Source organism: Condylura cristata, unplaced genomic scaffold (genome assembly GCF_000260355.1).
Source record: "Condylura cristata isolate star-nosed mole 26May11 unplaced genomic scaffold, ConCri1.0 scaffold00007, whole genome shotgun sequence".
NCBI lineage: Eukaryota > Metazoa > Chordata > Mammalia > Eulipotyphla > Talpidae > Condylura > Condylura cristata.
In genome coordinates this window covers 23101943-23118387 of record NW_004567108.1, presented here as the reverse complement: position 1 = coordinate 23118387, position 16445 = coordinate 23101943, and the positions used below count along the sequence as shown (strand labels likewise).

Below are 16445 nucleotides of genomic sequence, written 5' to 3'. Positions count from 1 at the left end.
TGCTCCCCAACATTTTGTTATTGTTTTGTTTTCTTCTTCTTTTTTTGAGATTTATTTATGCATGCAAGAACTGAGGTGTTGGCCAGAGGTGATGGGGTAAGAGGATTCACCAGAGACGGAGTAGGGAGCAGAACAGGCAGATCTAGTGAAATACACTGCTGAGGGGAGCAGTGGGCAAGACAGGAGAGGTCTGCTACGCCATGTGGGTCAGCTCCCTGGTGAGAGCTTGAGAGCACTGAAACTAACTCCTGAACCACAAGGGAGGCTGTTTTAGTTTCTTACCAACACAGGTCTTCAGGTTGGCTATTCTTGAGGATGTTTAGCCCAAAGTCTGAAATTTTACAGGAATCGGGCCTAGTCCCAGAGAATAGAAGGGGAAGAGCAAGAGCAGAAATACAATGATCCGCCTACAGCCAAGCTGAGCTCAATCTTGCCCCAGGCCAAGCCGCCTCTGACTCTGGTTGGTTGCCCAGGAAACAGTCTCTGAGACCGAGACTGCTGAACAGAAGGTTTATTATGGAGTACTTTGGGATCAACATCTGTGGAAGAGGAGAGAAAACAGAATATGACAGAAAGTAAAAGTAAAGAAAAAAATTGGAAATTAAGGTCTTTCTTCATGAGGAGAGAACTGGGTTTCACAAGGCAGCACTCACTGCATCAGCCCACACATTCCCAGTTTTAAAAAGCTCTCACTGCCCAGGGGTTTTTCACAGTTGTCTCGTTTTTTTTCTCCCTAGATTCTCTACTTTTTTAAGAGGAAGGGAAGATGGGGAATCATATTTACTTTCCACACAATTGTGTCAATGGCAGCAAATGGAGAGGTCTAAGGGGGAAGAATGCTAGGAGACAGGCAGTTAACCACTGATGATCTGGTGTTCTAAAGTGTCCTGAATTTAAAAAACAAAACTTGCAGGCAAACCTTAGACCTGAGGCAAACAGCAGGGGAGGAGGAAGGAGAGGGGTCAAAATATAACAGGGTGATTCTAGGGCCCCTGCCCCACCCAAGGAGGGTGGAGCTGAGCAGGGAGGAGGAGAAGCTAGGGAGGAGACAGGGAGGAGGAGGAAAAGGATAGGGAGCAAGAAAGAGACCCGGAGCAGACACTTGGAGCAGAGACTTGTGAAGACCCTGCGCTGTGTCCCAGCCTTGGATTAGTGCCAGGGACTGGGGACATGGAAGGAGACACTTGAAACAGATGTGGGTGAGAGACCCATGGGAGGTTAGCAATGACAGCATTTTATCTTGATTCTGATTTGTTTTTCTCCTTCCAGATTTGTCTGGTCCTTTCTGTCCCTTTTGAATGGGTCTCAGCAGAAGGTGCCTTAGCTTTATAGCAAGCGGTTGGGCATCAGTGGCCCTGCTTTTGGCCAACCAGATTTGGCTGGGTAACTACCCAGAAGGAGATGGGTAACTGGATATTTCATGTGGAAACTATTTTCTCTGTTCTTTCCCCTCTCTTCTCTTTTTGCACACAAATTGCATTAATGTTCCTTTCCATTAAAGATCTTCTGCACTGATCTTCTGTTTTGTCTTAATGCAGTGGATACCAGGACTTATTTAGAGCAGATAGGTTTGGGGGTTCTGGGGTGTCCCTCACCCTGGCCTATCACAAAACAGGGGAGTGAAGAGCACAAGGAGTTATGGTGATGGATCACAGGTACGGTGGGAGTGGGAGGATTATGGGGACTATACCTGGGTGGAGAAATATTGTGCAAAAATGAAAAATGACATAAGACAATAAAAATATAAATTAATGTAAAATATAGCAAGATCTAATTGTTTTATATCTCATTTTTTAAAAGGTGAAGACTAATTCTCCTCCCTTTGTGTATAGTCTAAACTCATTGACTTGCTCTAATGAATAAATTAAACCAAAAAAAATTATGAGTGACTTTAGAGAGTAGAACAAAAGTGAGTAGAGAAAATTAAAGAAAAAGACATAATGAAAGTAACTTGTCCTTCAAAAATTTTATCTAGCAATTAAAGGAGTGATATGCTAACAGGGTTAATGCCAACATGGTTAATGACCTGATACTACACAGGTCTTAACCTTGGTTTTTTTCCTCTCTTTTCCTAATCTACTGTGTTTGCTTGTTTCATTTGAGTCTTGTACATCTTGCCTTGGAGCTATCATTTCTTCCAGCTATTAGAAGCAGACTTCTCATCCATTTAAGTTATGGGTGTTAAATTTATGTGGATCCAGAAGCCACCCAACGCAGCTTGTTAGAATAGAGTAACTACACGGAACAAGTCGTGCCATGAAAACATGAAAAATATCCAAGCTTGTTACAAGGACATAATCCAAGGCCCTAACCATGAATGTGCTTAAAGCCTTACCAAATTCGGGGGGGGGGGGGGCTGGAGGGGTGGGGGGGTGGAAAACAAAAGCAGAAGTGAGGGTGGGAGCTCTGGCTCTAGCTCCTCCAGCTCATTCGTTTAATGCCCCCTGCTGTCGTGTCTTTCTCTTGACCAGGGGCCAGACTTTTCTTCCTGTTATTCCAAATACCCAGCGAAGTCAGCTAGAAGACAGACTGAACAACCAGGAGCGCACCATCGCTTTTCTGCTTGAGCAAGCCTTCCGCATTAAGGAGGACATCTCCGCTTGTCTTCAGGGGGCTCATGGCTTTCGAAAGGAGGAGTCACTTGCCAGGAAGCTGCTGGAAAGCCACATCCAGACGATCACCAGTATCGTCAAGAAGCTCAGCCAAAACATTGAGGTAGTGATTTGTTTTCTGAACCCTGTCTGCATCGTTGCTAGACAGAGCGTATAAACCACCAGTGTTTCACCTTTGGATATGAGTCACTATCATTTGAGTTGAAAAATGGGTTTAAGTTTTCAACCACTCATTGATGTCAACATGGAGAAGGAAATTCTTTTCAAAGGAAATTTATTGAGTGTCTATTTTGTAACATCAAAGGCAATTGTTTAACATCACGTCAGACATTGTGCTGAGGTGCTTATTTTAATCTAAATCTTCAAGATTTTATTAATGTAATTATTTCAACTAGAGATTTTTATTACGCATTGGGAGGACTGGTTCACAGGCCCATCAAAATGTGGCCTCAATAACCTCTCTTTTGTTCAGGCCACGCTGGCCTCCAAATTCTTCTAGAACATATTAACATGTTCTGGCTTCAGGGATTTTACACTTTCTATTTGCCCTGGCATGTTTTCAGAAATATCAAAACATTTCTAGAATGTTCTATATTTTGACCTGGGTTGTTGCTACATAACTGATTTTATTTGTTATATCCAATCAGGTATATACTTTGATATAATATTTATACCTCCCAATACAATATCCAGCTTAAGGGGAAAAAAAATTTTCCAGATCTCTGGAAATCTTGCTGAAACTGTATTCTTCTATATTAATTCTTAAATGAACTTTTAAAAAAGACTAAGGCAAAATATTTTTCGGCCCTCCCTGGTGGCACAGCGGGTTAAAACACAGCACTAAGAAACTAAAGCCACTGCAGCATGAGTTCAATTCCTGCTTGCCCGGGAGGTGATCCACATGGTGTGGCAGACCTCTCCTGACCCACCTGCTGCTCCCCTCACCACTGTACTTCATTGATCTGCCTGTTCTGCTCCCCACTCTGTCTCTGGTGAATCCTCTCACCGCCCTGAACCTCTGGCCTGTACCCCAGTTCTGTATGTATAAATAAATAAATCTTTAAAAAAATTTTTTTTCCAAAAACTAAAAAGTATCAAAATATTTGTTTTGAGTGAACTTGATATATAGGCATCTGCTGATGTTGCAATTTGTAGTATCTCTGTCTCCCTACGTCTAACTCTGTCTATGTCTGTCTTTGTTGGCAAGGTTTCAACAGAAGGTTGGTCATTGTTTTGGAATCCATTGTTCTGGGATTTGTACTGTGTTCTTCTATGGCCTCATTTTCAAGTTTGTATCTGTTCTAGTAAGGTTAGGTTTTCAACCCTTGTTTTTACACTTGTTGGAATAGTTGGGGAACTGATCGTGGTAGTTGGTATGAAAAATAGTGAGGCAATAGGCATCAAAGGATCAAATCCAGTAAATTCAGGAATATGGACTTCCTGCTATGAAGCATATTTGTGGTTGGGGGTGCGGGTGGCCGGTATTTGGAGACATTTGGGTGCTCTGACTCAGTGCAGGTTCTGTCTGCTCTGTATGACGAGGCTCAGATTCAAGCCAGTAGACTTTGCTGCGTCCAGACCTCTGCATGCCTGGCCTGGGGCCCTAAGGCCCAGTGTAGTGCCAAGTATTGAGACCCCAAAAGTTGGCTGAGTAGCTATGGGGGCTCTGCCCCACAGCTACCCCTCCCTCTTGTGAGTTGTGTTGCCCCATGATCATGCTAGGCTGAGTTCATGCAAGGATTTTCCTATCCCTATCCTTCAGGCTAATTCTTATTGTGTATGGATGGTGGTAATCAGTTTTTCCACCCATGGTTTTGTTCTTGTTTTACAGGTTTGGAGGAGGGAAGCCCCCAAATCTTCACTCTGCCACTATCTTGCTGGACTCTGTTTATTCCTTTTAAAAATTACATTATGTTTCAAACTGACAGCTAATGACAGACCTTAAAATTATGTTTAACTTAAGAAAAAGAATTTTTTGTAAACATCATTTTGTTGTATTCAAATCCCCCCCAACTTTTTTTTTTTTAAAGATTTATTTATTTGTGCATACAGAACTGGGGTACAGGCCAGATGCTCAGGGGCGGTGAGAGGCTTCACCAGAGACAGAGTGGGGAACAGAATAGGCAGATTGATGAAGTACACTGCTGAGGGGAGCAGCGGACGGGCCAGGAGAGGTCTGCCACGCCATGTGGTCACCTCCGGGGCAGGCGGGAATTGAACTCATACAGAAGTGGCTTTAGATTCTCAGTGCAGTGCTTTAACCCGCTGCGCCACCAGGGAGGGCCCTCCCCCCCAACTTTTTAAGGGCAACATTACAGTGTTCAATGTAATAATTTTGAAAGTTCAGGGAAAATTTTTAAATCTGAAAAAAAAGTCCTCACAGTTCCATCACCAGATGGCACTCTACAAACCCCCAGATTCATGTCCTCCCTGTAGACTTCCAGGCCAAGAAGGAGGCTGAGACTATATTTTAAGCACAATCTTTCATATAAAATTATATCATAGTTCTTTACTATGTCATTTCAAATTCTTTACCTAGAAAAACAGTGTAACTGCGTATTTGCCTATTATTAAAATATGTGTGCAAAAAATATGCTTTGATTAATTTTATTATTTCCAGAGCATATAGTCTTAAAAGTGAATTTGCCAGGGCTTAACACTTTGCAAGCTCAAGCTGCATATTGCCACTACAGGATTCTCTCAACAGATATGTAACAACCTTGCTGTGGAATGTACTCTACTTTCTAACCTATGCTTTTAATGGTGATCTTGGATCATATATAAGAAGAAATTAATGAGCATTTCCACTCAAAATTACAGATTTTAGAAGACCAAATTAGAGTTCGAGACCAGGTGGCCACGGGAACTAACTACGCAGTACAGGAACTAAACACCAAACACTCTCAAGGAGTTGGAGACCTACGGGGAAGAGTAGCCAGGTGAGAAGTCATTTGGAAGTCATTTCTGAACCACTGGATTCTCCCTTCCAAATAAGTTTCATGTTGTAGAAAGCCAGACACTAGCTTTACACTGCACTAAATTAAAGAGATGGTAGTTCAAAAGTGTATCGTGGGATTTGAATGCCTCTTAGTATCTGTAAGATCCAAGACATCTCTGAAAGTCCCCTTATTTGGAATGTCCAGTTTAGCTCCATCCACAAGTAATAAGTCTTGCTTTATAGAACTCATCTCTCCAAATGACACCATCCACACAAAGATACACCTTTATGACCATACATACAATTCCCAGAGGCATCCAAGTCTAATGAATACACATTTAAGAGGTATATCAGTTACATATAAAAGTGTAACATTTTATTTGCTATAAAATGGAGGCTATTTCGAATAACATCTTTTCTATGAGGCTTCTAAATCAGAAGAATTACTGGTATAAGTTTGGAAAAAATCTATAGATACTGACAATGTAAGAACCACTCAGGTAGACATGAAAGATGGCTTGTGAATGGTTACACCTTCTGCCAGACCCTCTATCCTCACTCCTGAAACATCTCCATCTCCATTTATTAATGTTCAAGACATACCTCTTCTAGGGTAGCCATCTATTAAGTCCTTATCATATTCCAGGCAAGGTGGTAGGTAGGATCACAGATATTCAGAAATACAGGCTCCTGCCTAAAGCTGTTCACTTGAGAAAATAAGCTTCAAATATAAACAATGAGGTGAACACTATAAAAGAAAGTCTGGGGTACTATGAGAATATCCAAAATCAGTTTTGGTTTTAGGGAAGCTTCCTGAAAGAGGTGACATTTGAGGTGACTTTTGAAGGATTTGTATCAGCCAGACAAGAAATGTCTGAAACATTCAAAAACAGGAATGAAATGTGCAAAAGAAATGAAGAATAAGTGATGGTGACATATTCAAGGGCCTACCTATGAGAAGGGTATTTTAATTATGGTATTTAAAAGTGTGTATTTAGTGAGAAATCAGAGTTTGGGAGATGAAGCTAGAGATGTGGTCTAGTGTTGGAGGAATGTTGTGGACGTTATTGGGCTATAAATAGCCATGGGAAGATTTAAGTAAAGGAGTGACATTTCATGTTTAGTGGCATTCTAGCAGCTAAATTGGATGGTATAGAAAAAGGGATGGAGATGAAAGTAAGTCTATTTCAGCAGTCATAGGCCTAAACTAAGCATTAACTATGAGAGTCAGAGCAGGTAGCAAAAACAAAAATTATGAAAATCAAATCTATAAGTGTGTTAAGTGGTATATACACATACAGACATAACACCATTATGTTATTTATGAATATATATCATACTTCTAAAACATAAACTTTTATATTATTCTATTTCCTACATATAAAACAAGATTTCCAATATTTGGGGAAGTTATGGAGTTAAACACCAGTAAGTCTACTCCCCTGTTTAAATGTGCTATAATTTTGCAAAGAAAATACCAAGCATTTCATTTTGAATGAAAATGGAATTTGATTCAATTTGGTGGTATGCTGATGACTCTACAACCATTTTTCTTTCTGCAGACCATTTACAAACCTATTATTTTATTCCTGTAAACCTTGTCTTAATATACGTCAAAATGACAAGGAGTTTTAAATGAAACCAAGAAATGAGTGGAATAATATCAAAAAGAAAATGGGGAGCTTTTTTGCTTTGCTTCAATTTCTTTTCTCTTTTTTTCCCTTTATCTCAAGTTTAAAAGCTGTATATAGTTATAAGTGCATAATATGACAATTGGATTTATATATTAAATTTACTACCATAATCAAACTAATTAATGCATCATCAAGTTATCTTGATGGGGTTTTAATTTGCATTTTCTTGATGATTAGTGATTTTGAGCACCTTTTCATATGCCTATTGGCCATTTATATGTTGTCTTTGAATCAATATCTATTCAAGTTCTTGGCCTATTTTTTGCCAAGTGGCCATTTAAACCCCCTTTTTATTTTCTGTGTGTACCAGGGGACTCATAAATGTGCTCCATTGACTCTCAGAGTTATGTGGCAACTTGAACAGCTGGGGTGTAGATGTATAATCCAGACTCTCTCCTCAAGTACTTTTGTTCCTTACAAAAGATCCACTAAGTTTACAGTAGATTTTCTCTTCGAAATACAAACCCACAAAGACCCAAGCATATCAACATCAAAGACTTGGGCGTAGAAAACAGATGGACATGAAACTGACTTAACAAGCAAAATAACACTTAATTTTAAAACTATGGAATAAGTTGAGAGTCAGCTCATTCTACCCCACAGTATTCTCAAAAGGCACAGAGGCTGGCTGCATCAGGAATGCTGAGGGCTTGGGTAAGGGGGGATACTGCCTGGAAGAAGAGGAAGTAAGAGAGATAGCAAGAAGCCATTACAGATTTTATGAGCCTTTTAGGTGTTAGTGACTTTTAAACTATAGGCAGCTTTTATTTTGACAAAAATTGAGATAAAAGGTTTTCCCAAAAAATAGGAAATTATAAGAATTAAATTGGAATTGTGTAGGGATAAAGTAACAGAAAAAAATAAAATGTTAGAGAGCTTAAATCTACTTTAAAAGCCCCCACGTAGCACAACTGCAACTAAAAACAATGACTTATTTTTGTAGAAAACAAACAAAAGTAAACAAAATGAACAGGAAATATTTTTCAATATAAAAATGGTTACAGAGAAGTTATTTTGGGAGACAAATGAAACTCATTCAGCACAGACTTAATAAAGACTTGATAGGTTTTTCTGAAGAAGAAACAGAACAAATTCTTCAGAAAAAAAATGTATAGGAAGGAGAATAAGTTTCTAGAAACTTAGATCAAAAGGGAAAATTGATCCGAGAAAAAAAATTATCTGAGAGAAAATGAAAACAAGATATTCTGGTTTAAGTTACTGAAGATCAAGGATAAAAGAATTTTTATTTAAAAAAAATTAGAAATAAGTAGACAAAATAAATCACATAAAAGAAGAAAATGTAGTCACCTCAGACTTCACCTCAACCATCCATCCTTTGATGGATGAAGCAAAGTTTGTCACATTCTAACAAAAGAAACATTATATAAATACATTCTATATATGTATGTATGCATATATACAGGTATATATATAATATATATATATGTATATGTGTATATGTGTGTGTGTGTGTGTGTGTGTGTTATATACAAATACCTACAGAGAGAGAGAGAAAGAGTAATGATGAATGGAATGATAACCAAATACTAGCAATGGTCATTCCTGAAAACTGGGGATGAAATAGTGTTAACTCACCTCTTTGATTTTTTTTTATTATGTGAAACTTCTCTCATAATGGTCATGTGTTATTTTCATGTAAACAAAAAGCCATCCCAAAGAAAGAGTGAAGGAGAAACTTTCTTTTGAAATATGGAGTGTGCCTTTGAAAAACCATTAATCGTGACTTCAATGTGTGGGATTGGTCTAGTGGAATTGGGTGAGGTTAAAATAAAGAGACGACAACTCTCAAATTAGTAAATAAATAATAGCTGCTGATCTAGTGTGAGTGCCCCCTCTGTACCAGGTAGTGGGAGAATTGATTACATCCTTTCATCCTCAAATAACCCTATGAAGTAACATTAGTCAGGATGCTATGTAGGTTTCAAAGATTGATCAAAGAGCAATCGAGACACTATTCTGTCTCCTATGTATCTGGCATCCCTGGAGTTGGGTGATAGACAAATTGTGTACTATACATAGTGACCTCCACATACTACCCTTTTTCCATAGATAAAGAAAACTGAAAAGCATAGAGACTTAGAAGCTAAGATATAAAACTTAGAAGAGCAACTGAAGCCAGATTTAAAACCTGGTCTGCAATCAGAGACCAAAATTCTTAATCATTAGCCTACAACTACCCAAGCCAGTTGTCCCTGAGAGTAAGGGGCAGAGTGGGAACAAGGAGAGGTGGCAGGGAGTAGAGGTAGCAGTAACCCTTCCTGTCTAATTTGGGGGGGAAGAATTAATGGGACTCATGTAAGAACATTTTAACTGACCAGTAATAAAAGGTTGTTTTGACAGTAATAGTTTATATATATGAATGTGAGAAATGGCTTTTACTGCATACCATCCAGCTCCCATTTTTGATCAGAACAATTCCTAATTTTTTCTCTCTCCTTACCTCCCAACCTCACTGCCACAGTTACCTAGGGCTTGCTCAGGCAAAAATGACCATATTAATGTACTTTTGGCTCAGCTTTAACCTTAAGAAGAAATTCATTTCTGGATCCTAAAAAATGTGGATAGACATGAAACAATATTTATAACACTCAGAGTGACAACATGAAAATGTAGTTTGTAATAAATCTACTTGATGATGGGTTATTTTGATGATGAGTTATTTCAATAAATGACAAACTTTTCCATGATCATTGACATTGTCGATATAGAAGACACAGCCCTTTGGTACACCACACTGGCATGTCTGAGTGTATGGAAGCTATTCTTCATACAGTATACAGTAGGTGTAACCTTTTATCTCCCAAGAGAGGCTGTGTGTGATGAGAGAGGGGTGGGCTTCCATAACACACCAAGAAGAGGTTAATCTTCACCTCTCAGTCCATTTTACTAGCTGGAGTCTTTTCCTGAAATTACCACGTGCAACCTGATGGGCCAAAGTTTCATTTAGCTGTTACTGTGAATTGGTTTTGCCCTAAAAACACTGAGATCCTGTATTTCTCTCCACTGAGGGGATCTTAAATTGCACAAAAATGAACAATAATGTAAGAAAACAAAAACAAATTTAAAACAAACAAATAAAGCACAGAGACAACTCTAGCAGTAGGTGATTTGATAGAGGCGGAGAGGAGGAAAATTGCTTTTTGAAGATGACTCCAGAGGACAGGGGCACTTTTTCCAGGATGAAGGCTATTGATAATGTGGGACCAAGGAAAGAAGCTAAAAGAAGGAAATTGGGCTCAGAATTTGATATAGAAAATGAAAACTTTTCCATTTTACATAACCATAGGCAGTAGGGACTATTCCCAGAACATCACAATCTATGAGCCTAAGACTAAGTTAATATGTCAGTCTGAAAATCTAAAATTTCCCACAATTTATTCCAGTGTCTTCATCTCAATTACTCCAACTCATTATTCTGCTTTCAGCCAATGTGTTGTTATTCCATCTGCCCCAGGGTTGAGGATCTGCCCCATTAGGAAGAGATAAAAATGAAGAAAGATTCCTTTATATGCTACTACTTCTACCACCTCCTTAGCAAGCAGCTTTTAAACTTTTGCCATCAAGTTAATATAGAGGCCCTGTAATGTTTTATACTGTAGGATTGGATACAATCAATCAAACCGAGTTTTTGCTCACTCACAAAAAGTCAAAATTTGAATCTCAAGAATTACGTTTCCATGAAGGAGTTTTTAAGATGGCAGTCAAGGTACTGACAGAATAGGCACCCCAAAACAGACTCCCTGACTGGTGGTAGTGTTGGGATTTTATAGGGAGTGAAGGAACATGAGGGAAGTGCAGGGCTTCACATTTCCAGGTCCAAGGAGATGCCCAGCAGTCTAGGAGCTTCCTCAGTAATCACCAGACCTTTGTTTCTGACAACACAGTCGACCCCAAGGGCACACAGAGATTTTTACTGATGATGTAACACAATCAATTGTCCATGTTCCTGGGGGTGCTGGTGGTGTCAGTTAATGGTTAATCACGAGAGGGGCAAGAAGGAGGTACACTTCTGTGAGTTAACAGTTAATCTTAAAGAGGAAGGGCCCTGCCTGGTGGCACACCGAGTTAAAGCACAGCACTGTGAAGCTGTCCGCAGCCTTTGTCGCGTGAGTTCAATCCCCAGCCAACAAGCTGACCCACACAGTGCAGCAGACCTTTTCTGTCCTGTCCACTGCTCCCCTCAGTGTATTTCAGTCAATCTGCCTGTCTGCTCCACACTGTGTCTCTGATGAATCTTCTCACCCCCTGCACCTCTGCCTGTACCCCAGTTCTTGTACGCATAAAAATCAATTAATCTTAAAAAAAAATCATCAAGAGGGAAAACAAATGGGCAGTAAGAGTTTAATTCTGCTTATGCCTAATTTTTTTCTCTAGAGTAGCTTTTTTGTTGCAAAGTAGAAGTGATCTCTGGCTATAGTATTAAAATACTGTGAACCTGTTGACTCACAACCGGTTTCTATCTTGTCACTAGATGTGATTCCAGCATTGTGAAGCTTTCTGGAGACATTTATTTCATCAGGCATGAGCATCGGCGAGTTGAAAAAACAATTCAAGAGCTCTTGTCTGCCCTAGAAACTGTTTCTAAGAACTTGGATATGAAGGTAACTGAAAATAGAAGGAACTCTTATATTATGTGTTACTGCCAGAAGTAAGATCATTATAGCTTATCAAAATGTCCTGTCAAGTGGTAATTATTCAAAAGAACTCCTTTCTTCAAAGGGGTTTAAATATAACAGTTCATGTATACACAATCTCAGTACAGGTCAGGACGAACAACAGATGTCTAACAAGTAGATGCTAAGTTCCAGCAGCTACCCTTTGTAAATATATAAAACTTGATTCAACTCTTGATGATAGCCTTATTTTTTAGATTCCCCTCAAATATTGTAGTGCCGGGGGTTTAAGAAAGGAATTTCCTATGGGAACTATTATTATCAAAATTCCAACATAAATGTGATTTGATTCTATCACTTCCCTACAGTGGGTTATGTCTTTTACGAAATATACCAGTCTTTTAGCCTGGATAAAATCATCTTTACACTGGTTATCGCTTCAGCTCTCGAGGAACTTCTTGTGCTTCCCGACTCACCTTTTATATCCAGTGATCCTGAGCGACTGCAGGTAGTTCACTGACTACAAGATTGCCCAACCTCCATGCTGTTCATGTTCTTTCCCACTTCTAATCTCTCTCTGTTTCTGTTCTGCCCATTCGATGGTTTAACTCAGGACTCCATGCAAAATTTCCTGTGTTTACTTTGTGAAACAAGCACACCACCTCAGAGGTTATTTGGGCAGAACAACATAGACATCCTTGGAGAATTGTAGGAGATGGAATTTTGGTGCTTGGTTATTTGCCCATGGGAACCAAGAGCAAACGTTCACAGGGACATATTGTTTTATTTCACTCTCATTAGGTAATCCTTGTCTAACCCTCCATGTACCCATCAAATAAGCTCTAATAGTTTATTAGTTGAGTCTCTTCATTTGTCAAGGTATGAAATCATAGTAATTGATCCAGTTATCTGTTTTTCTCATTTAAAGTCTTACTTTTTCTTAAGGCCTTGACCAGAACCTCAAGAGCTTTGTTAAATAAAAGTCACAGCTTATCTGGTTCCTGATTATACTGGGAATGTCTTTGTTTTTGCTATTGGCTATTGGATTGATGCATTTTAATCAAGATAAAGTCATATCCATTCATCCATTCATTCCTACTTAGTTTTTTTACTTGAACTAACATTTAACTTTATAAAATACCTTTTAGACATCAAAGAGTGCCCACTGGGTTGTTTTTGGTTTGGAAGTTTATATCTTTAGCTTCCTCCTGTGCTATGTTAATACATTCCTTAATCCTCAAATATTCTTGCGTTTTTTGCATTTTAGTGCCATCATTGTGTAATATTTGATTTTTTATCTAATCTCAAAAGTGACATAGGGCTGTAGTGTCTCTCTCTCACCTTGGTATTTTATCTCAAGATAATATATACATATAGTCCAAAAATCAAAAGAGTAGAAGTTAATATACCTAAGAATTTTGACTCCCATGTCTGTCACCAATCATCTCCTCATTCTTTCATGCCCCTGCTATTTTCATTAGTCTCTTGTGGATCCTTTTAATGTGACTTTATGCAGATACAAGCAAATGAAATATATATTCTTATTCCCTTTATATTGTGCAAAGATAGTATAATATATACATATATAACATTCAGTTAAATTATATATATAATGATCATGTACTTTTTTGGTTTTTTGACTCTGCAAATATATCCTGGACCTACTCCATATCAGGATAGCACTACACAGAGAGCATCCTGCACACACTTCTTCTGTTTATGGTAGTTTGTTAGTCTACCTCTGGGCAGTGGATGTCTCAATATTTTGCTCTTTCAAATAATGCTGCAGAGTATAATCTCACACTTACATCATTTTGTGTATATGTAAGTATAACCACAGGATAAACACCCAGAAGTGGGACAGCAGGCTCAAAAGTTATTTCGAAAGATCTTGCTCTATGTGAGACTTTTGCCAAACCCACCACTAAGGCACCCATGGCCCTCCCCCGGTCTGTTTGACCCCGTACACCCTTTTGTCCACCCTGCCCCCTATTCTTTCAGTGCCCTCAATTTTACGGTCATATTTCTAAAGTTTGTGTTAGGTTTAGTCTTGTCTGACCTTTAGTTTTTTTCTGTGCTTTCCACATTTGTGGAACCATCCAGTATTTGACTTTCTCCTTGTGACTTATTTTGCTTGGCATAAATTAGATAGTCCCATTCATGTTGTTGCAAGTGGCAAAGGTTTATCGTGTGTGTGTGTGTGTGTGTGTGTGTGTGTACATACACACCACCTCTTCTTACTATGCTCATCCGTCCTTAGGTACTTAGGTTCCCGTAGCTTGATTATTACAGATTGTGCTACAGTGAACATAGGGATACTTACATCTTTTTGAATTAGTGATTTTACATTCTTTGGGTAGATAATTAGGAGTAGGAACTTCACATTGGGTGGTAGATCAATTTTTAACATTTAGGGAAGCGTTCATACTGTTTCAAGAGGAGCTGGGCCAGCCTACATTCCCACCAACAGTCTACAAGGTTCTCTTTTATCCACATTCTTGCCAACATTTGCTTTTTCTGGCCTTTCAATGTGGCCCAGCCTAGAGGGAGTAAGATGGATCTTGATGTGGTTTTGATTTACATTTCCCTGATGTAAATTATGATCAGTATTTTTGCATGGGCCTATTGGCCACCTGTATGTTTTTCTTTGTAAAAGTGCTGCATAGTGCTTTCCACTTTTGATTGAGTCATTTGCTTGTTAAATTGCATAAACTCTTTTTAGCTCCCCTCCAGCCTGCTTTCCTTTGCTTAGGTTTATCATTCTTTTTATAGGTTTATCATTCTTTTTATAACTGTGAAATAAATGATTAGTCCACATAGCTTCATACTATCTTGTATAATTGTGAAAAAAGTAAGTTTCACAACTTTATTTCTGATTATAGATGTGGCTGTGTCCATTTAATATGTAATATTCTCATTATCCTTTGCTAGATAAATGTAATTGAAGAATTGATTTACACTCTGGTACTTATAGAGATGTGTAGGAGATTTATTGAGGATAAAAAACTGGAGGGAGCTGGAGGAGATGAAAAGAGCAAAGAGTCAGCAATATGGTCTGACTTTTATGAAAAAGACAGCAGGTATTAAACAGCAGTGCCAGTCTAACTAAATTTCAAATCATTCATCAGAAGACTGCTGCCCAGACATGGGCTGGGGCGGTCAGTCCAACCATGTCCAGACATGTGGTCACAGCCAATTATGATCATCTCTTTTCATGTGAAAATGTTCATCTCAAACACTGACATTAAAAATAGAATTACAGGCCCTCCCTGGTGGCTCAGCGGGTTAAAGCACTGTACTGAGAAGCTGAAGCCGCTTCCGCATGAGTTCGATTCCCGCCTGCCCCGGAGGTGACCACATGGCGTGGCAGACCTCTCCTGACCCGCCCGCTGCTCCCCTCAGCAGTGTACTTCGTCGATCTGCCTGTTCTGCTCCCCACTCTGTCTCTGGTGAAGCCTCTCACCGCCCCTGAGCCTCTGGCCTGTACCCCAGTTCTGTATGTACAAATAAATAAATCTTTAAAAAAAAAATAGAATTACAAAGGGTTGTTAACTCAAGTGGTTAAGTTCTTGTTTCTGTATACTTTTCATGCTAATCTCTAGTTTTAGCACAATATGGTTAGAGTTAGGATCAGCGCTTTTCCAGCTTTTTGGAATAAGTTGAGTTTCCCTTTACAGTGTCCTATGTGTTTAGTTGTGAAAACTCAGTGGGCACGGGAAAGAACGCTACCATTTGGAGGTTAGAATGTTTGTTAGAGACGTCTACTAAATAAACAATATTTTTCACACATAGCTTTTTATGTTATTATATTTTACTTATTTGACCATTAAAGAGTGAGGAGTCACTGATAATCACTAATATTGTCTCCATTAGTTTATCTTTGTAATTCTTCAGTTGTTACTTCATAGTTCAATATGAAGGCAAATGGAAGGTCAAAACTCTTTATTTTTCACTATGGATTTTACTTTTTCATCTATAAAATATGACCATCTATGAAAGTTCACTTAATGTATTTTACTTTGAACTATAATAGTCTCCTGAACAATATTTCTCTGGCTTGCTTTCTTTTGCTGTGTTTTTGCCAAGTATATATTCGCCTGTTATTTTATTGATAGCAATCCTGCTTGTAAGTGCTCCTCCTATTAATGGCCCGTGCTCAGTGTGTCTCCTGTAAACGGCCATTCAGCTGTTGGGTGCCCACTCAACAGTTATCTAGTCCAGCCTTATTCACCTCTTTCTTTTTTAAAAGAGAACTATGATTTTGTTAACTACCTGCTTGCCTCCATTTGACCATCTGTCTCAAGAAGTGAAATTTTTTGGTCAAATCCAGTCATGTAGTTCCACTCCCCTTGATAGTGCGTGTGATTATGTGCTGTGACTCTGGTTCTGTTTTCTAACCTAGTCCTTTTATTAAAGGAAATACCTCAAGTTTCTGCCATTGGAAAAGGTGTCCTTATCCCAACCAGGACTGGAACTGTTTTTTTCCTTTTTTTCTATGTCCTATGTCATTTTACCATTATTCACTTGTGCTTATGTCAGAATTCTAACCTGGAAATTCCTGAGGCCT

General features: G+C 38.9%; 1 protein-coding gene across 3 annotated transcripts in view; it reads left to right on the top strand.

Annotated features, from left to right (window-relative positions):
- The first annotated feature begins 1087 nt into the window (after positions 1 to 1087).
- The window catches only part of FAM81B (family with sequence similarity 81, member B), a 33421-nt gene continuing 18063 nt past the window's right edge, over positions 1088 to 16445 (top strand). For all 3 annotated transcript variants that reach the window (XM_012721865.1, XM_012721864.1, XM_012721863.1), the window contains exons 1-5: positions 1088 to 1217; positions 1539 to 1655; positions 2472 to 2715; positions 5433 to 5551; positions 11737 to 11866. In XM_012721865.1, the coding sequence (XP_012577319.1) occupies positions 1639 to 1655; positions 2472 to 2715; positions 5433 to 5551; positions 11737 to 11866 (510 nt within the window). In that variant the 5' untranslated portion in view covers positions 1088 to 1217; positions 1539 to 1638. The remainder of the gene's footprint in view (positions 1218 to 1538; positions 1656 to 2471; positions 2716 to 5432; positions 5552 to 11736; positions 11867 to 16445) is intronic.